The sequence below is a fragment of the Bos indicus genome, chromosome 3 (genome assembly GCF_029378745.1).
Source record: "Bos indicus isolate NIAB-ARS_2022 breed Sahiwal x Tharparkar chromosome 3, NIAB-ARS_B.indTharparkar_mat_pri_1.0, whole genome shotgun sequence".
NCBI lineage: Eukaryota > Metazoa > Chordata > Mammalia > Artiodactyla > Bovidae > Bos > Bos indicus.
In genome coordinates, this window is record NC_091762.1 from 1,885,904 (window position 1) to 1,907,208 (window position 21,305).

The 21,305-nt window shown below is 38.6% G+C and overlaps 1 protein-coding gene across 1 annotated transcript in view; it reads right to left on the reverse strand.

Moving 5' to 3' along the window:
• MAEL (maelstrom spermatogenic transposon silencer) overlaps nucleotides 1-18,529 on the reverse strand; it is a 56,544-nt gene extending 38,015 nt beyond the window's left edge. Inside the window, exons 1-5 of the mRNA XM_019958317.2 lie at nucleotides 18,250-18,529; nucleotides 17,909-18,001; nucleotides 16,554-16,653; nucleotides 15,454-15,609; nucleotides 13,383-13,424 (exon numbers count right to left, since the gene is read on the reverse strand). Of these exons, the coding sequence (XP_019813876.1) occupies nucleotides 13,383-13,424; nucleotides 15,454-15,609; nucleotides 16,554-16,653; nucleotides 17,909-18,001; nucleotides 18,250-18,381 (523 nt within the window). The 5' untranslated portion in view covers nucleotides 18,382-18,529. The remainder of the gene's footprint in view (nucleotides 1-13,382; nucleotides 13,425-15,453; nucleotides 15,610-16,553; nucleotides 16,654-17,908; nucleotides 18,002-18,249) is intronic.
• Nucleotides 18,530-21,305: the final 2,776 nt, after the last annotated feature.

Sequence of the window (21,305 nt, forward strand, 5' to 3'; positions counted from 1 at the left end):
ATACATACAGACTGAAAGCGAGGAGATGGAAAACGACATTCCATGCAAAAGAAAATCAACAATGGAATAATACTCGTATCAGAAAAAATGAACTTCAAAATAAAGACATACAAGATACAAAGAAGGATACTACCTAATGATCAAGTTCAGTTCAGTTGCTCAGTTGTGTCCGATTCTTCGTCACCACCACGGACTGCAGCACAGCAGACCTCCCTGTCCATCACAAACTCCCAGAGTTCACACAAACTCAGGTCCATTGAGTCAGTGATGCCATCCAGCCATCTCACCCTCTGTTGTCCCCTTCTCCTCCTGCCCCCAATCCCTCCCAGCATCAGAGTCTTTTCCAGTGAGTCAACTCTTCGCATGAGGTGGCCAAAGTACTGGAGTTTCAGCTTTAGCATCATTCCTTCCAAAGAACACCCAGGACTGATCTCCTTTAGAATGGACTGGTTGGATCTCCTTGCAGTCCAAGGGACTCTCAAGAGTCTTCTTCAACACCACAGCTCAAAAGCATCAATTCTTTGGTGCTCAGCTTTCTTTATAGTCCAACTCTCACATCAATACATGATTACTGGAAAAACCGTAGCTTTGACTAGACGGACCTTTGTTGGCAAAGTAATGTCTCTGCTTTTGAATATGCTGTCTAGGTTGATCATAAATTCTCTTCCAAGGAGGAAGCGTCCTTAAATTTCATGGCTGCAGTCACCATCTGCAGTGATTTTGGAGCCCCCAAAAACAGTCTGACACTGTTTCCCCATCTATTTCCCATGAAGTGATGGGACCAGATGCCATGATCTTCATTTTCTGAATGTTGAGCTTTAAGCCAACTTTTTCACTCTCCTCTTTCACTTTCATCAAGCGGTTCTTTAGTTCCTCTTCACTTTCTGCCATAAGGGTGATGTCATCTGCATATCTGAGGTTATTGATCCGGCAATCTTGATTGCAGCTTGTACTTCATCTAGCCCAGCGTTTCTCATGATGTACTCTGCATATAAGTTAAATAAACAGGGTGACAATATACAGTCTTGAAGTACTCCTTTCCCAATTTGGAACCAGTCTGCTGCTCCATGTCCGGTTCTAAACTGTAGCTTCCTGATCTGCATACAGATTTCTGAAGAGGCAGGTCAGGTGGTCTGGTATTCCCTTCTCTTTAAAAATTTTCCAGAGTTTGTTGTGGTTCACACTGTCCAAGGCTTTGGCATAGTCAAGAAAGCAGATGTTTTTCTGGAACTCTCTAGCTTCTTCAATGATCCAGTGGATGTTGGCAATTTGATCTCTGCTTCTTCAGCCATTTCTAAATCCAGCTTGAATACCTGGAAATTCACGGTTCACGTATTGCTGAAGCCTGGCTCAGAGAATTCTGAGCATTACTTTACTAGCATGTGAGATGAGTGCAAATGTGTGGTACTTTGAGCATTCTTTGGTATTGCCTTTCTTTGGGATTAGAATAAAAACTGACCTTTTCCAGTCCTGTGGCCACTGCTGAGTTTTCCAAATTTGCTGGCATATTGAGTGCAGCACTTTCACAGCATCATCTTTCAGGATTTGAAATAGCTCAACTGGAATTCCATCACCTCCACTAGTATTGTTCATAGTAATGCTTTCTAAGGTCCACTTGACTTCATATTCCAGGATGTCTGGCTCTGGGTGAGTGATCACACCATCATGATTATCTGGGTCATGAAGATTTTTTTGTATAGTTCTTCTGTGTATTCTTGCCACCTCTTCTTAATATCTTCTGCTTCTGTTAGGTTCATACAATTTCTGTCCTTTATCAAGCCCATTGTTGCATGAAATGTTCCCTTGGTATCTCTAATTTTCTTGAAGACATCTCCAATGTTTCCCATTCTATTGTTTTCCTCTATTTCTTTGCACTGATCACTGAGGAAGGCTTTCTTATCTCTCCTTGCTATTCTTTGGAACTCTGCATCCAAATGGGTATATCTTTGCTTTTTTCCTTTGCCTTTCACTTTTCTTGTATTAACAGCTATTTGTAAGGCTTCCTCAGACAACCATTTTGCATTTCTTTTCCTTGGGAATGGTCTTGATCCCTGCCTCCTGTACAATGTTACGAACCTCTGTCCATAGTTCTTCAGGCACTCTGTCTATCAAATCTAATCCCTTGAATCTATTTGTCACTTCTACTGTATAATGATCAAGAGATCAATCCAAAAAGAGGAATTAACAATTTTACATGCAATCAACATAGGAGCAATAATAATATAATGCAAATGCTAACAGTCATAGAGATTCAGGTTTGATCTCTGTGTTGGGAAGAGGAAGAAATGGGCCTCTGGGCCTGGAGGAGGAAATGGAAACCAATTCCAGGATTCTTGCTGAAACAAATCCCATGGACAGAGGAGCCTGGAAGGCTACAATCCATAGGGTCACAAGAGTCAGACACAACTGAGCAACTGAACAAGACACACACACCAGCCATGAAAGGAGAAGTCAACAGTAACACAACAGTGGGGACTTCAACATTACATTTATATCAACAGACAGATCATCCAAATTGAAATCAGTAAGAAACGCAGGTCTTAAATACACATTAGACAGACTTAACTGATACTTATAAGAACATTCCATCTGAAAGCAGCAGAATACAAATCCTTCTCAAGTGCACATGAAACATTCTCCAGGAGTGATCACAGGCTAGGCCACAAAGCAAGCTTGGGTAAAACTGCAATTACATCAATCTTTTCCAACCACAACACTAGAAGATTTTTTAAAAAATCAAGAAAAAAAAAACTCAGAGGATAAACAATATGCTGCTAAATAACTAATGGATCATGGGGAAGAAAGAGGAAATAAAAAAATACTTAGAGATAAATGCAAACAAAAGCACGATGATCCAAATTTATGGGATGCATCAAAAGCAGTTCTAAGAGGGAAGTTTATAAGCAATACAATCTTATCTCAGGAAACAAGAAAAATCTGTCAAACAAAAAAAACTAACATTACGCCTAGAGCAACCAGAGGAAAAAACAAAAACTTAAAATTAGCAGAAGGAAAGAAAGAGCAGAAATAAATGAAATGGAGACAAAACAATAAATTAAATAGAGACAAAATAAACAATAGACAAGGTCAATGAAACCAAAAGCTGGTTCTTTGAGAAGATAAACAAAATTGATAAACCTGTAGCTAGACTCATCAAGGAAAAAAGGGAGAGGGCTGAACTTAAAACTAGAAGTGAAATAAGAAGAAATTATAATGGATACCACAGAAATACAAAGAATCAAAGGAAGCTACTATGAGAAACTACACATGAATAAAATGGACAATCTAGAAGAAACAGACAAATTATTAGAAAAGTGTGTGCGTATCTGTGCTCAGTTGCTCAGTTGTGCTCAATTTTTGGAGACCTTATAGACTGTAGCCCACCAGGCTCCTCTGTCCATGGGATTTTCCAGGCAAGAATACTGGAGTGGGTTGCCATTTCCTCCTCCAGGGGGTCTTCCCACCCCAGGAATGGAACCCATGACTCCTGCACTGAGCCACCTGGGAAGCTTATTAGAAAAGTACAACCTTCCAAACCAGGAAGAAACATAAAATACAAACAGAACAATCCCAAGTACTGAGATTGAAACTAATTAAAACACTCCCAACAAAGTTAAGTCCAGGACCAGATGGCATCACAGGCGAGTTCCATTAAACACTTAGAGCAGAGTTAGCATCTATCCATCTGAAACTATTCTGAAAAATGGCACAGGAAGGAACACTTCCAAACTCATTCTGAGGCCAAAATCAGGCAAAGACGACACACAAAAATATTAGAGGCCACTATCAATGAACAAAGATGCAAAAACCTCAGTAAATACTAGCAAACTAAATCCAACAGTATATTAAAAGGATCATACATCATGATCAAATGGACTTACCCCAAAGATACAAGTATTTTTAAGTATCTCCAAGTCAGTGTGATGCACCCCATTTACAAATTAAAGAAAATCCATAAAAAAGTGGGCACAGATGGAATATACCTCAACATAATAAAGGCCATATGTGACAAATTCAACACCATATTCAATGGTGAAAAGCTAAAACATTCCCTCTAAGACCAGGAACAAAACAAGGATGTCTACTCTCACCACTTTTATTGAACATAGTTTGGGAGTCCTAGCCAGGGCAATCAAAGAAGAAAACAAAACGAATCCAAATTGGAAAAGTAGTAGCATAACCATCACTGTTTGCAAATGACATGATACTATACATAGAAAATCCTAAAGATGTTACCAGAAAACTTACTACAGTTCATTAATTCAGTAAAATTTTAGGAGACTAAATTAATACACAGAAATCTGTTGCATACTTACACACTAAGAAAAAAAGAACAGAAAGAAAAAATAAGGAAACCATCTCATTTGCCATCACATCAAAAAGAGTAAAATATCTAGGAATAAACTTAACCTAAGGAGGCAAACAATTAGAATTGGACATGGAATAACAGACTGGTTCCAAATAGGAAAAGGAGTACGTCAAGGCTGTATACTGTCACCCTGCACATTTAACTTATATGCAGAGTACATCATGAGAAACACTGGGCTGAAAGAAGCACAAGTTGGAATCAAGATTGCCGGGAGAAATATCAATAACCTCAGATATGCAGATGATACCACCCTTATGGCAGAAAGTGAAGAGGAACTAAAAAGCCTCTTGATGAAGGTGAAAGAAGAGAGTGAAGAAGTTGGCTTAAAACCCAACAGTCAGAAAACGAAGATCATGGCATCTGGTCCCATTACTTCATGGGAAATAGATGGGGAAACAGTGGAAACAGTGTCAGACTTTGTTTTTTTGGGCTCCAAAATCACTGCAGATTGTGATTGCAGACGTGAAATTAAAAGATGCTTACTCCTTGGAAGGAAAGTTATGTCCAACCTAGATAGCATATTCAAAAGCAGAGACATTACTTTGCCAACAAAGGTCCGTCTAGTCAAGGCTATGGTTTTTCCAGTGGTCATGTATGGATGTGAGAGTTGGACTGTGAAGAAAGCTGAGCGCCGAAGAATTGATGCTTTTGAACTGTGGTGCTGGAGAAGATTCTTGAGAGTCCCTTGGACTGCAAGGAGATCCAACCAGTCCATTCTAAAGGATATCAGTCCTGGGTGTTCTTTGGAAGGAATGATGCTAAAGCTGAAACTCCAGTACTTTGGCTACCTCATGCGAAGAGTTGACTCACTGGAAAAGACTCTGATGCTGGGAGGGATTGGGGGCAGGAGGAGAAGGGGACAACAGAGGATGAGATGGCTGGATGGCATCACTGACTCAATGGACCTGAGTTTGTGTGAACTCTGGGAGTTTGTGATGGACAGGGAGGCCTGGCGTGCTGCAATTCATGGGGTCACAAAGAGTCGGACAGAACTGAGCAACTCAGCTGAACTGAAGGAGGCAAAAGACCTGTACTCTGAAAACTAGAAGGTGCAGAGCAAAGAAACTAAAGATGACACAGATAGATAAACCATGTTCTCAGATCTGAAGAATCAATATTGTCAAAATGATTATACTACCCAAGGTAGTGTACTGACTCAATGCAATCCCTATCAAATTACCAATGTCACTGTTTTAGAGGACTAGAAAACAAAAACAACCTTAAAATTTGTAGGCAGACACAAAAGACTCCAAAACAGCCAAAGCAATCTTAAGATGAACAGAGCTGGAGGAATCAGGCTCCCTGACTTTAGATTATACTATAAAGCTAAGGTCATCAAAACAGTATGGTACTCATACAAAAACACAGAACAATGGAATAGGATAAAAAGCCCAGAAACAAACCCACTCACCTATGGTCAATAATCTACAGCAAAGAAGGCAAGAATATACAGTGGATAAAGGACAGTCTCTTCACTAAGCGGTGCTGGGAAAAATGGCCAGACACATGTGACAGAACGATATAATATTAAAACATTCTTTAAAAATGTACACAAAAATAAGGTCCAAATGATTAAAAACCTAAATGTAAGACCAGATACTGTAAAACTCTTAAGAGGAAAACAGAACACTCTCTGACATAAATCATGGCAGTATCTTTTTGGATCCACATCCTAATAACAATAAAAACAATAATGAACAAATAGGACCTAACTAAAAGCTTTTACACAGGCCTTCCCTAGTGGTCTAGTTGCTAAGACTCTAAGTTCCCAATGCAGGAAGCCCTGCTTTGACCTCTCATCAAGGAGCTAGATCCCATATGCTGCAACAAAGTTTGAAGATCCCCTGGACTACAACTAAGACCTGGCTCAACAAATACATAAATAAAAATAAACAAATATTTAAAAGCTTTTGCACAGCAAAGCAAACCATAAACAAAACCACAAGACAACCCACAGAATTAGAAAAAATATTTTCAAATGATGCAACCCACAAGACATTATTCCCTCAATCTACAAACAGCTCATGTTGCTGAATAAAAAAAAAAAAAAAAAATGGGTGGAAGATCTTAATAAACATTTTTCCAAAGATGTACAGATGATCAAAACGCACAAAAAAGATGCTCAACTTTGATAATTATCAAAATGCAAATCAAAATTATAATGCAAATAAAAATTATCTCAATAATTTTTATTTTCAAAATTTGCATTATATAAATTTTAAAATAAATTTTATATTTTTATAAATCTTATAACATAAAAATTGCATTACAAATTATAAAATTTCCATTATAATTTATTGCAAATTATATTATAAATTGTTATAATTTATAATATAAATTACTATAAAATTTGCATTACAATTATAAAATGAATTTACACTATAATTTTGATTATAATTCAAATAAAAATTATAATGCAAATCAAAATCACCACCATCATCAAAATGTCTACAAATAGTAAATGCTGGAGAGGGTATGGAGAAAAAGGAACCTCCTACACTGTTGGTAAGAATGTAAATTGGTACAACCACTATGAAAGAAGTCTGGAGGTTCCTTAAAAAAACTAAAAAGAGAGTTGCCATATGATCTAAGAATCCTACTCTTAGGCATATATCCAGAGAAAACCATACTTTGAAAATATACATGCACTTCAATGTTCACTGCAGTACTATTTCCAATAGCCAAGAAATGGAAGCAACCTAAATGTCCATCAACAGATGAATGGATAAAGATGTGGTACATATATACAATGGAAAAAAAAAAGAATAAGATAATGCCGTTTGGAGGGATTTACCCAGCATCCAGTGGTTAAGACTCTGCACTTCCACTGCAGAGGCACAGGTTTAATCCCAGGTTAGGGAACTGAAATACCACATTGTGTGCGGTGGGGGGAGTGGCCTCCCCCCAAAAATGCCATTTGCAGCCAATATGGATAGACCCATAGACAATCTCTATAACCTAGAGAGATTATCACACCAAGTGGGTAAGCCAGACAAAGATATATATGGCATTGCTATATGTGGAATCTAAAAAAAGAAAAATGATACAAATGAACTTATTTACAAAATAGAAGCATATTCACAGATTTAGAAAATAAACTTATGGCTACCAAAGGGGAAAGGTAAGGAGAGGAGGGATAAATTAGGAGTTTGGGATTAACATATACACAAGACACTACTTTGCCAACAAAGGTCCATCTAGTCAAGGCTATGGTTTTTCCAGTGGTCATGTATGGATGTGAGAGTTGGACCGTAAAGAAAGCTGAGCACTGAAGAATTGATGCTTTTGAACTGCGGTGTTGGAGAAAACTCTTGAGAATCCCTTGGACTGCAAGGAGATCCAACCAGTCTATCCTAAAGAATATCAGTCCTGGGTGTTCATTGGAAGGACCGATGCTGAAGCTGAAATTCCAATACTTTGGCCACCTCATGCGAAGAGCTGACTCATTGGAAAAGACCCTGATGCTGGGAGAGATTGGGGGCAGGAGGAGAAGGGGACGACAGAGGATGAGATGGCTGGATGGCATCACCGACTCGATGGACATGAGTCTGAGTGAACTCCAGGAGTTGGTGATGGACAAGGAGGCCTGGAGTGCTGCGGTTCATGGGGTCGCAAAGAGTCGGACACGACTGAGCGACTGAACTGAACTACTATATATAAAATTGATCATCAACGAGGACAGGGAACCCTACTCAATACTCTATAATAACCTGCATGGGAAAAGAATCTGGACAACAGATATACATGTGTGTACAACAATCAGTTTGTGTTCACCTGAAACTAACACAATGTTGTAAATCATGAGTGTGCTGTGCGTGCTAAGTTGCTTCAGTCCTGTCCAACTCTTGGCAACCCCATGGACTGCAGCCGATCAGGCTCCCCTGTCCATGGGATTCATCAGGTAGGAATACTGGAGAGGGTTGCTGTGGCCTCCTCTAGGAGATCTTCTCAACCTAGGGATCAAACCCATGTCTCTTACCTCTCCTGCACTGGCACCTGAGTTTTTAATACCACTCGCGCCACCTTGGAAGCCCAAATCAACTATATTCAAATATAAAATAAAAATTTAAAAAGAAGCTGTGATATATACATACATAGGACTACTACCCAGTCATAAGAAAGAATAAAACATTGCTATTTGCTGTAACGGATGGACTTGGAGGACACTATGCCAAGTGAAATAAACCAGACCAAGATCAGTACTGTATGTGGATCTAAAAACTACAACAAATTAGTGAATATAAAAGAAGACTATAAATATAGAGAACAAACCAGTGGCTTCCAGTGGGCAGAGGTGCAAGACAGGGGTGGGGGAATGGGAGGTACTAAGGATGAGGCATAATATATAGACTCAAGCATGTATTGTACAACATGGAGAATATAACCCACATTTTGTAATAACCAAACGTGGAAAGTAATCTTTAAAAAATGTATAAAAATTAAAATAAAAATGCAAACACTCCCCTAAAAAGCCCCCAAATCCTAAGATTAGAATCCTGTGATTCTAAATCGGGAGATTCTGAATCTCAATAGCCTTTCTGTGAAGCACGATAAATTGTATGTGGAAGAGCAAAGAAACAAGAACAGCCATAATATTCCAAAAAAACAAAGTAAAAACATTATGAAAATATTGTTTTAACAATATACGGGCACTAAAAAACAAGCAGATTAATAGGACAGAAGATATCCCAAAGACTCATGCATAAGCAGAAGTATGGCTTGACACAGGTGGCACTGCTCATGGGGACACACTGATCATTCGATAAATGAGACAGCGGGATTACCCACAGGGAAAAGAAACGGAATCTCTACCTCACATCATACCCAAGTCAATTCCAACTGGAATAAGATCTTGGAACTATAAAATATCTTCATGGCCTTCAAGGACAAGGGAATTCTTTACCTGGGTTTAAGGATAAAATAAGTGTAACTCATTTGACCTTTCGGAAAAAATTTTTTTAGTTTTATAGGCATATTTAATAGATGATTTGTAAAGCAGGAGTCCATTTCACTGTTTATCTACTTGGATTTTGGAAGCGTAGTATTAATACCATGACTGAATTAAGATGGTGCCCATTATAGATGAGCATCCCCTTAGAGTTGGAGAAGGCGATGGCACCCCACTCCAGTACTTTTGATGGAAAATCCCATGGACGGAGGAGCCTGGTAGGCTGCAGTCCATGGGGTCACTAAGAGTTGGACACGACTGAGCGACTTTACTTTCACTTTTCACTTTCATGCATTGGAGAAGGAAATGGCAACCCACTCCAGTGTTCTTGCCTGGAGAATCCCAGGGACGGGGGAGCCTGGTGGGTTGCCGTCTCTGGGGTCACACAGAGTCAGAAACGACTGAAGTGACTTAGCAGCAGTAGCAGCAGCATCTCCTTAGAGTATGAGCGACTCCATGGACTGTAGTGATCAACAGACTGCATTCCTAATGCTGACTTTGCCTGAAATTTGCACTGTCTTGCAATGTTATGTGAAACTAATTACATAATTATCTTTGGAACTTAACCTCCCAATCCTTATTGTAACTACAAATTGGTTTACAAGATATTTAATGCGGTGTTATGTTTGTGAAAAAATACCATGTAATTAAAAAACACTATTGAATAGCAGATTACTCTGTGTAGTAGTTAAGTCCTTTAGGATAATTTTAATTGTGGTCATTTTATGATTCTCATTGCTGGAAGTTATTAAATCTTAGCAAGCATCACCAATATTAAATGTTGAAAATTCATTTAAACTTTAAAGTTGGAGCAATTGTCTGTGTTTGAACAGATGAAATAAAGACAGCTTTGTATGCCCAGAAAGTAAAACTGTACTAAATGCTAGCCAGTCTTAAGAGCCAAATATTTCTTTTTCTGTGTTAATAATCAAGATAATTAGTATGTGGCCATTTTGGTTAAAGGTTTTGGCTGCTGTAGAAATTTTATTTTAAATATACTTTGAATTATAAGAACAAAAAATGTTTGTATTTTTTTCCAGTTAATTGGAATGATTTCCAAATTTCTGCAAGTAAGGTAATTATAAGTTTAAAGCATTAAGCACTTATTGGTAAATAATGTATATATTCTCATTCTGAGAAATATAAGTAGGTCAAGTGAAAATAAATTCTTTAGTTTACTACAAAAAAAGTAAAAGGGAATTCTTAAATAAGACCCCAAGTACCCACAAACTATCAGGGGACAAACTGATATATTTACTACATTAAAAATAAAAACTGCTGTAAATTAAAATACCCATAAGAGAAAAATGAAAACAGGTATCTGCACATGACTAAAATAATAAAAACAGATATACTATAAACTTCCATACACCAATAAAGATGACAAACAATCCAACAGAGAAATAGTGGGAAAGACGTCATTTAAAAAATACACAGAAATATACAGAATATGTGAGGCTTCCCTGATGGCTCAGAGTAAAGAATCTGCCTGCAATGAAGGAGACCTGGGTTCAGTCCCTGGGTTGGGAAGATGCCCTGGAGAAGGGAATGGCTACCCATTACAGCATTCTTTTTTTTTTTTTTTTAATAAAACATGTATTTATTTGGCTGCCCCAGATCTTAGTTTCGGCATGTGGGGTCTAGTTCCCTGACCAGGGACTGACCCAGGCCCCGTGCATTGGGAGCACAGAGTCTTATTCACTGCACCACACGGGAAGTCCCCATTCTAGTATTCTTGCCTGAAGAATTCCATGAACAGAGGAGCTTGGTGGGGCAGTACATGGAGTTGCAAAGAGTTAGACATGACCGAGAAGTTCAAACAAGCAAAATAAAATACATTATTTAAATATGTACTTATCATAAAACTATTCATAAAACAAAGGAAATAACACAAAATTCAGAACAGTGGTTCTCTTAAGGGGGGGATGAAATCAGAGAGAAATATAGGGGCCTTCAGTGATAACAGCAAAGTGCTATTTTTTCAGCTGACCGGCAGGTGCACTGCTGTTCATTAATATTCTTTAAATTTTAAGTGAATGTTATAATCTTTTTTATATGTGTATGAAGCTTCATTTTAAAAGCTGATAGACCTTCCATATAGGAAGCTGAAAGCAGTTTCTAAGGCTTGGCTCATGTTAAAGCCGAACTTATCTCTCAAAATGATTAACTATAAAAAGGAAAGAAGCAGAGTGCCTCTGGTGAAGCACTGGAGAATGAGAGGGCCCAAATATCCTACCCACCCCCGCACCCCCAACACACACACAGAACCTGAACTCCCATTCAGAGGAGCATTGTAGGGGTGGGCGGGACACAGGAGACTATCAAAATCTCTTCCAATTTTAAAATTCTTCAATGTAATGTGCTAAACCATAATGCCCATGAAGCCTTCACTTGGTCTCACACGTACTTCTTAAAGACCAGATAGCACAGGAGCATCAGGCAGATCTGAATGTACCGTCCTTAGCTATTAATCGTGTGTATCTCTTTCAGTGTGTCATTGTGTGAGACATCAGCTGGATTACACTATCCTCGGTATCTTCAGTTATTCTGTTGACATAGCTGTCATTCTAATACAGTCATTTATCTTATTTAATTGATACATTCCCTAGGGTTATCAAATTGGCAATTTAAGACATGCTTAAATTGGTAAGCTCCAAGTATCTTAGGTTTCCTGAATGAAAAACATCGTGCTTCGTTTCAAACAGTATGAAAAATAACTCGAGAAAACATTCCTGGAGACCTTAATAGGATTGTTTTCAAGAACCACACTTTCTATTAATCACTTAATTTTGAGACCATTGCAAAAATAAGTTTTTAAAACGATTTTTAAAAAAAAATTAATCAGAAACAAAATAAACAGTAAGGGGCATTCTCACAAATGAGTGTCTGGCATATAAGCATTCCAATGCATTCATGAGATGAACAAACCATAAACAGAGCTTAAGTAAAAAGGTGAAATTAATTCACCAGCTAAGTTTCTACTTTTACACTACTACCTATTTTGCCAAATAGCTTCAGACAATTTAACACTTGAGATGAGCTGGGTTCACATCTCAAAGATACAACAGCATTTTTATTCTATACATTTTTTTCACCCAAAGCTACATAAGAGAACTTACTAAAAGACTGCCTTAAACTCCTTATTCCAAAGCCCACGGCTCTGACTCAAAAAAACCAAACAAACAAAAAAGGGACTAACACATATTTTTTATTAAGACTGGGAAAAACTCAAAGAACACTATCAAAAATGAATAAGTATTACAAAACAGCTGCTTGTTAGAGCCGATTTGAAAAACTTATTTCTAATTTCAAACACTTCTACAGACTAGTTGTCTACATTTTTAAGAAAAAACTTTTAAACACTGACATTTTGAATAAAAACTAACAAACAAACCTATTATCCTGATTTTTATTTGAAAAGAGATAAAAAAAAACTGGTTAAAATCTAGTTCCCAGAAAAGAGTACAAGAGGTCAGATTTACACAGACACATCCTTTGGTTGCAAGATACTTTACATAGAAACCTATGTACTATGTACTTTACATAGAAACCTATGTACTATGTACTTTACATAGAAACCTATGTACTCTTTTCTAGAAAAGAGTACAAGGAAAACCTGTTTTCCTCATCTGAAAAATCAATTCATAGCTGTTTCATCTGTTTAACACTATTGTTCTGTTACTTTAGAAGCATAAACTTTTCCCCCTTTACTTTTGAATGGACGTTTCCGTGAATAGCCCTAAATCTAGATAACCTTATACCTGTTAGAAGACCTACCTAAGCACCTGGCCAGTAAAAGCCACTGATCTTCAAGCCAAAGGATATAAGCAGAGGGGAAAAAAAAAAAAAAAAACAACACAATCTCCAGAAAAGGAAAATGACATTATTCTATCATTGCTTGTAATTTAAAATTTTTTAAGGCTTACATACACTACCACTTTTAAGATTTACCAACAATAATTTAACATTATCTTCCCCCAGTGTTTTATGTGTCTGTTTAAAGAGCATCTTAACCAGGTAGCTTATATTCAATGCCTATATTCTATCCCACTCCTTTATACTTACTTGCAGCCTGACAATGAAAACGAAATCCTCGTGGAATTTCACCTGTAATTTAAAACATTTCATTGAGAGATGCAGAAATCCATAAGCCCTCAGTTGTACTACAGTAATATTCCATAGGATGACCATATCATAACAAAGGTAATTGCTATTGTTATGTGAAATTATAGAAGACTTAAACCCCAAAGGAGTTTTTTCCTAACCAATGGTATGACGACTATCAAAGAATCTTGGTATATTATTCACACTACTTTAAAAAGTTAGTCCTCACAGAGAAAGAAATACTACGTGAAGAAAATCTGTGCTGAAGGAGTCTTAGCCAGGAGTCCATAAAAAGGCCACAGTCCATGAGGCCCTTGATATACCAAGATAACTGACAAATTTCTCAGAGGAAAGTCTCCAAGTTCTGCCTTTTTAACGTTTTACACCTGCTCAAAAATTATCCTAAGCAGCAACTCTCATTAAGTAGGAAAATTTGTTTTCCTGTTATTTCAAAACAAGGAAAAGTGCTGGACTGTCCTAATGAATTTTAAAGCAACTGACAAAACCAAAGAAGAAATTTTTCTTTCCCCAAATAGTTCTCCCTATATATTCCTCATACTCCCCTAACTACTATCTACCAACTTGAGAACTGAATCAAATCCTATGTGTTCATTACTAACTGCTTTCGATGGAGTGGAATAGTAGGAATAATAATAGCTGAAAGTCTTTTAAATACTAGTCTATTTCCATACCATCTCCTGTATTCTTTAGAAAAGTAAAAGTGAAAGTCGCTCAGTCATGTCTGACTCTTGTGACCCCATAGGCTGTAGCCCGCCAGGCTCCTCTGTCCATGGGATTCTCCAGGCCAGAATACTGGAGTGGGTGGTCGTTTCATTTTCCAGTGGATCTTCCCAATCCAGTGATTGAACCCAGGTCTCCCACATTAGAACAGCTCTCCAACAGGTATTATCCCTACTTTACAGATTAATTAATAGGTTCAGAAAGGATAAATATTTTGCTCAAGGTTACAAGTCGACACCAAGTTAAAAACTAAGAACTGCTGAGGTGAAGGATGGGGTAAAGAAAGAAAAGAGCAAAGCTTTCAGGAAATTTTAAGACTACAGATAAGCAAACAGCAGGCTACAGATTTTTTCAGGCATTCTATCTGCTCAACTTTAATGCTTCAGTTCAGTTCAGTCGCTCAGTCATGTCCAACTCTTTGCGACCCCATGAATCGCAGCATGCCAGGCCTCCCTGTCCACCACCAACTCCCGGAGTTCAGTCAAACTCATCTCCATCGAGTCGGTGATGCCATCCAGCCATCTCATCCTCTGTCGTCCCCTTCTCCTCCTGTCCCCAATCCCTCCCAGCATCAGGGTCTTTTCCAATGAGTCAACTCTTCACATGAGGTGGCCAAAGTACTGGAGTTTCAGCTTTAGCACCAGTCCTTCCAATGAACACCCAGGACTGATATCCTTTAGAATGGACTGGTTGGATCTCCTTGTGGTCCAAGGGACTCTCAAGAGTTTTCTCCAACACCACAGTTCAAAAGCATCAATTCTTTAGCACTCAGCTTTCTTCACAGTCCAACTCTTACATCCATACATGACCACTGGAAAATCCATAGCCTTGACTAGACGGACCTTTGTTGGCAAAATAATGTCTCTGCTTTTGAATATGCTGTCTAGGTTGGCCATAACTTTCCTTCCAAGGAGTAAGCGTCTTTTAATTTCATGGCTGCAATCACCATCTGCAGTGATTTTGGAGCCCCCAAAAATAAAGTCTGACATTGTTTCCACTGTTTCCCCATCTATTTCCCATGAAGTGATGGGACCAGATGCCATGATCTTAGTTTTCTGAATGTTGAGCTTTAAGCCAACTTTTTCACTCTCCTCCTACTTTAATGCTTATTTGAGGTTAAAAGCTTAAACCAAAAACTCTGTCAACACTTCATTCTCAATAGTTTTCAAACAGTCTACATTTGAAGAACTCACCCATGCAACAGCTTTTAAGAAAAATACTACTACTGAATAACATCAATATAAAAAAGTAACTTTTTAACATCTAGCATCTACTCTAATTGGCTACTTACCAGGATTTATAAAACTGTGGAAATCTGCCATAATACCTTCTTGGAGAGAATATTTAACACAGCCTATTTCACAAGGGAGGAAGCGCTGTTCACAGTGAGGAGGTAGCTCGCCATGGCTAAAAATATTCAAAAAATAAAAAATGCCTCCAAGGAGAGCTTTAAAAAAAAAAAAAAGACAACACAAACAGATAAGCATCTCAAGATATACTCCTTGATAAAAACAAGAGTTTTAGAACCTTTCTCCTTCTGTTCCTATATTTCTAAATGAATTAGAAAAGAGAAAATAAATCAGGTGTATCAGATAAATAAATTTTTATAACATTTACCAAGGATTAAAGCAGTAACCATTTTTTGCATGAAATAACAAAATTATTCAAACTTACAGCTAGCTCTACATAACTTAGCTATACATAAGACTTAAATGTGAGTAATGACTTAAGAAAAGCTGTGACCCATATTCAAGAAATATAAGGGTATGGAAAATAAAGCCAAGTAGAATCAGTATAGAAAAATTCTAGTACAAACTATGGACACTTTAGTTCACTCTTTACCTTTTACCAATACACACAAGACCACTTATAAATTCTCTAAAGGAATAAAGAAATGTGAGAATGTAAGAAGGGTATTATTTACCAGGATTGGCCACACTTAAGGAGTGCTAAAGATTAGTAAGTTTTTAACAAAGTCAGAACACATTTAATTCAAAAAGAAACAAAAACAAAAAACAGCCAAAAGGAACAGCAAGGACTCTGATTAACTATATTCTTTGCTGTCCTAGGCTACATTTATCTTTATTTTTAAAACAAGCATATTTAAGTGTCTAGCTATAAACACTCGAATTCAAAAAGTACGTCTAATAACATATGAAATGGTAGAAATCGAGAGACCAGATTTTTGTTTAAAAAAAAAAAAAAACCCAGTATTACTTCAACAAATGCATATTACCTGATCTTTTACAACTTTAGTGCCATCATGTTTGAACACCAGAGTCAATTACTTTGAAATGCAGAATTAAAATGAAGACAAGTTTACTGATAAACATAATGTAGAATTTTAAGTGCCCAAATTTATATAAGCAAAACACTGTAGGATTACTCTACCTTGATCACTTTTTAGAGACAAGCCTGACAGATCCAGGGGTGAAACATTCTGCTTTGGTACAAGCATGCCTGGCTTCCTCAATGGGGTGCAAACAGGTTTCTAAAGAGAAAGGTAATCATTGACCATATATTTAAACTCTTGCCCACTTTATATCATATACTTAAATTTAGCAAAATAACTTTGAAACAACCCATAGATTACTTTAATAACCACTCCAAGCCAGTAAACCCAATGAGTACATAAATAATGCTTATAACACCTACACCCAAAGGCAGAGGATGGCAAAATCTAAAAATATTTTAAATCAAGGGGCTAGGTGGTAAATAACCAATCCAATTATTGTTGAAAGCCATTTCCCCACTACTGATAATCTAATCCTATGGAGTCACATAACGCATGCTTGTCCAGTGGCCAAAAGAATATCATTTGCCAAAGTACTCCAATACTGTTTTTTCCTCACTCAAAGTAAAAACCAGATTGTGTTGACTTCAAGTCTCAATGATATATATGTAGAACATGACTTTTATTTTGAAGGGAAATAAGAAACTGTAGTGAAAAGAAGACAAAAAAAAAAATCGTGGCTCACAAATATAATTAAGTATTAATACGAATTCAACTGAGTAGAGCTTCTACTCAAACATAAATCCATAATACAAAAATCTCTCAAACCTAAATCAAGCAAAACTACTGAATTTCAATCCAATGTTAGCAGTTTATAATAAGAACAGAATTTTTGCTATGTCAGAATGGGAAGAATACAGAGGAAGGGGGTAAAATTCCACATTTACCTTGCCTTTTCCACATATGAATAAGCAACAGATTTTATTCAGCGCTTTAACATTTTGCTACACAGACATAAATTCAAATAAACTTTATTCAACTCTTACCTTTTAAGGCACACAAAACATTAATCAACATTCACAGATACTGTTATTTCAATATTTTAAACACAGACTGGTGTCATTCAAAAAGAGAGAATGGACCAAACTACTGTTAAACACCTGAAAAAGATTCTTCAATCATAAAAGAATTCACAAGGACCCTTAGAGGCGATCTAGTACAAATCCTAAATATCAACACTCCCTTTTGCTAATCAAGGTTTATTGGTTGCAGGCTTCCTACTGGGATTTTCCCTGGCCTTCACCATCAAACGAAACCAACGTGCGCCCTAGTTCAGGAGCCTGCTCGTTTTTCAGCAAGCATTCTGACGCCAAGAAAAAAAATGAAAAACTCTTTTGCACTCACCCAAATCACCCAGTCGTCTACTCTTGACATTAATCCATTCACTCATCCAGCATTTACTGAGCATGCCTACCTGTGAGGCAGGTGGCTGCTCTTCTCCGGTTAACTTTACCTGTTTCTCCGAAGGCCCGGAGTCCTTCCCTTGGGCAGCTCTCCACTCTCGAGCCATTTCTGCATATTTCTCCTTTTCCTCCTCCTTCAGGAGCTTGAGGAGATGGAAAGGGAAAACAAGCAGCAGCAGTGAGGGCCTAGTGCCCGGGGCCCGGCAAGCAGACGCCTGGACACTACTGGGAGGCGGTTCCGGCGTCGGTTTGCCCTCGACTGGGGACGGGGAGCTTCCTCCCCCTCCAGCAGGGCCCAGGGGTCACTGGCCTTCTCAAGGCCTCTGTCCCTCCCGCCTTACTCTCCCACTTGCCAACTGCCTGGCCCCGGGCCATGGGCCTCCAGCCTTACCGCCCAGTCAGCGGAACAGTAGGGGATGGCATCGGCGACGCGAGCCACAGGCAGGCCTCTCCGCCGTAGTTCAGGGATCTTTTCCTGCACGAAGAAATAGTAGGCATTGCGGCTGGCCCTGCGGTTCGGCATGGTGAGCGTAGCCAGGCCTTGAAGCGAGCCTGAGACAGCACCAGCAGCCGGCGCCCTCGCCGGGCTCCCGCCCTTAGTAACCGAGGCTGTGGCCTGCACGCGCAGGTCCTCAGCTCTCAGCCAATCAGGGCGCGGTGCGCAGGCGCATCGGCCTCTCCAGGAGAAAAACAGCCTGAGACCGGAAGACTCCGCCTCGTGCGACCTTGGAGGCGGGGTTGAGGGAGAGCTAGGGCACGGGTGCCAAGCATTCTGATTGGTGGAGATGAGTCGGTGGGGGGGTGTTGTCACGAGGATGGCGTGGAGAAATTTCTGTACATTATTGCGTAATATCCTTCAAAGTAGGTAAAGAGGACCAGCCAGTGCTTCAGGTTCTTCCATGCTTTACGGTTCGGTTCAGTTCAGTCGTTCAGTCCTGTCCGACTCTTTTCGACCCCATGGACCACAGCATGCCAGGCCTCCCTGTCCATCACCAACTCCTGGGAGTTTACTCAAACTCATGTCCATTAAATTGGTGATGCTATCCAGCCATCTCATCCTCTGTCGTCCCCTTCTCCTCCCGCCTTCAATCTTTCCCAGCATCAGGGTATTTCCCAATGAGTCAGTTCTTCGCATCAGGTGGCCAAAGTATTGGAGTTTCAGCTTCAGCATCAGTCCTTCCAGTGAATATTCAGGACAGATTTCATTTCGGATGGATCGGTTGGATCTCCTTGCAGTTCAAGGGACTCTTGAGTCTTCTCCAACACCACAGTTCAAAAGCATCAATTCTTCCATGCTCAGCTTTCTCTATAGTTCAACTCTCACATCCATATATAACTACTGGAAAAACCAGAGCCTTGACTAGGCAGACCTTTGTTGGCAAAGTAGTGTCTTGGCTTTTTAATATTCTATCTAGGTTGGTCCTAACTTTTCTTCCAAGGGGGAAGCATCTTTAAATTTCATGGCTGCAGTCACCATCTGCAGTGATTTTGGAGCCCCCCAAAATAAAGTCTGTCACTGCTTCCACTGTTTTCTCATCTATTTGCCATGAATTGATAGGACCAGATGCCATGATCTTAGTTTTCTGAATGTTGAGCTTTAAGCCAACTTTTTTACTCTCCTCTTTCACTTTCATCAAAAGGCTCTTTAGTTCTTCTTCACTTTCTGCCATAAGGGTGGTGTCATCTGCATATCTGAGGTTATTGATATTTCTCCCGGCAATCTTGATTCCAGCTTGTGCTTCTTCCAGCCCAGCGTTTCTCATGATGTACTCTGCATATACGTTAAATAAGCAGCATGACAATATACAGCCTTGACATACTTCTTTTCCTATTTGGAACCAGTCTGTTGTTCCAGGTCCAGTTCTAACTGTTGCTTTTTGACCTGCATACAGATTTCTCAAGAGGCAGATCAGGTGGTCTGGTATTCCCGTCTTTGGAAGAATTTTCCAGTTTGTGGTGATCCATACAGTCAGAGGCTTTGGCATAGTCAATAAAGCAGAAATAGGTGCTTTACAGTTGTAAGGGGGCTTTCCTCATAGCTCAGTCAGTAAAGAATCTGCCTGTAATGCAGGAGACCTGGGTTAGACTCCTGGGTCAGGAAGATCCTATGGAGAAGGAAATGGTAATCCATTCCAGTATCCTTGCCTGGAAAATCCCATGGACAGAGGAGCCTGGTGGGCTACAGTCCACAGGGTCGCAAGAGTCGGAGATGACTTAGCAACTAAACGACCACCACCACCATGGTTGTAAGGGGCCAACTCTGTGCCAAGACTGTGAAAGGTCTTGGGTGGACAGAGGGAGGAACACCACAAATGAGATCTTTTCCCTCAAAAAGTTTACAGTCTAATGGGGGGAGGGGCAGGTAAGATGACAAAAGCAAGAGAACCAACCAGAATGATTTGGTTTCCGCCCTGATTCTTAAACATTACTTAAGAATATGGTTTTTAAAAAGTTTTTCATAAGTATTATAAAGGAAACACAGTAAGAGGCTGGGATGTTAAATACCGTCCTTGAATAAAGTTTTATAGATTTCCTCATAAAGGTCTGATTCATTTTATTCCTTTGTTAGTTTTATTCCTAGAATGTATATAGAAGTATTATACATGTTTCTTTTTTCCATTATGTTTTCTAATTAGTTACTGATGATGTGTAGAGAAACATATTGATTTTAGTGTTAATCTTGTGTATTTAGACACTGCTGAATTCTCAAATTGATTCAAATAGTGTCAGTCAATTTTCTTGGATTTTCTTGGATATGTGCTTCCCAGAGAACTGTCTGTCTCTATTTGGTTAAGTATGTATATGCATGTTGTATATATATTTTTTAAAAGCAAGAACAAGATTTTAAAATATTTTTAAATGCTTTTTGTGCATCTTCTCAGATGACCATGTGATTTTATCCTTTGTTTAGTATAGTAAATGATATTGCTATATTTTTCTGTTAAAGCATCCTACCATTACTACTATTATAACCTCTTCTCAATCATGCTTGGCATTGTTTATTTTTTAAAGTATACTCAATGTGGGATTTTTGCCTCCTTGATTGAAGTGATATTAAATGATGGATTTTTTCCATGCGATCCTTACAAAATGTTGGTATAAGCAACCATAAAATGAACTGCCATCTTTTTCTCTGTTCACTTTGAAGAACAATGGCATTATCTATTCCTGGACAATTTGATAGAACTTCACTAATAAAACGCTTTGATCCTAGTATATCTATGGAGAATGGAGTTGACCTTTGATTACCATTTCAGTATTTTGCATGGTTATTACTCTTTAGGTTTCCCCACTTTCCTTCAGCTAATTTTGGTAATATTCCTCTTTAGAAAATTGTTTCATTTAGGTTTCCACTTATAGTGCTGTAAAATGTAGGCAAGGATGTGACACAACTAGGGTTTTCATACAGTGACAGTCTCTTATACAGATAAACTTACATTTACCATC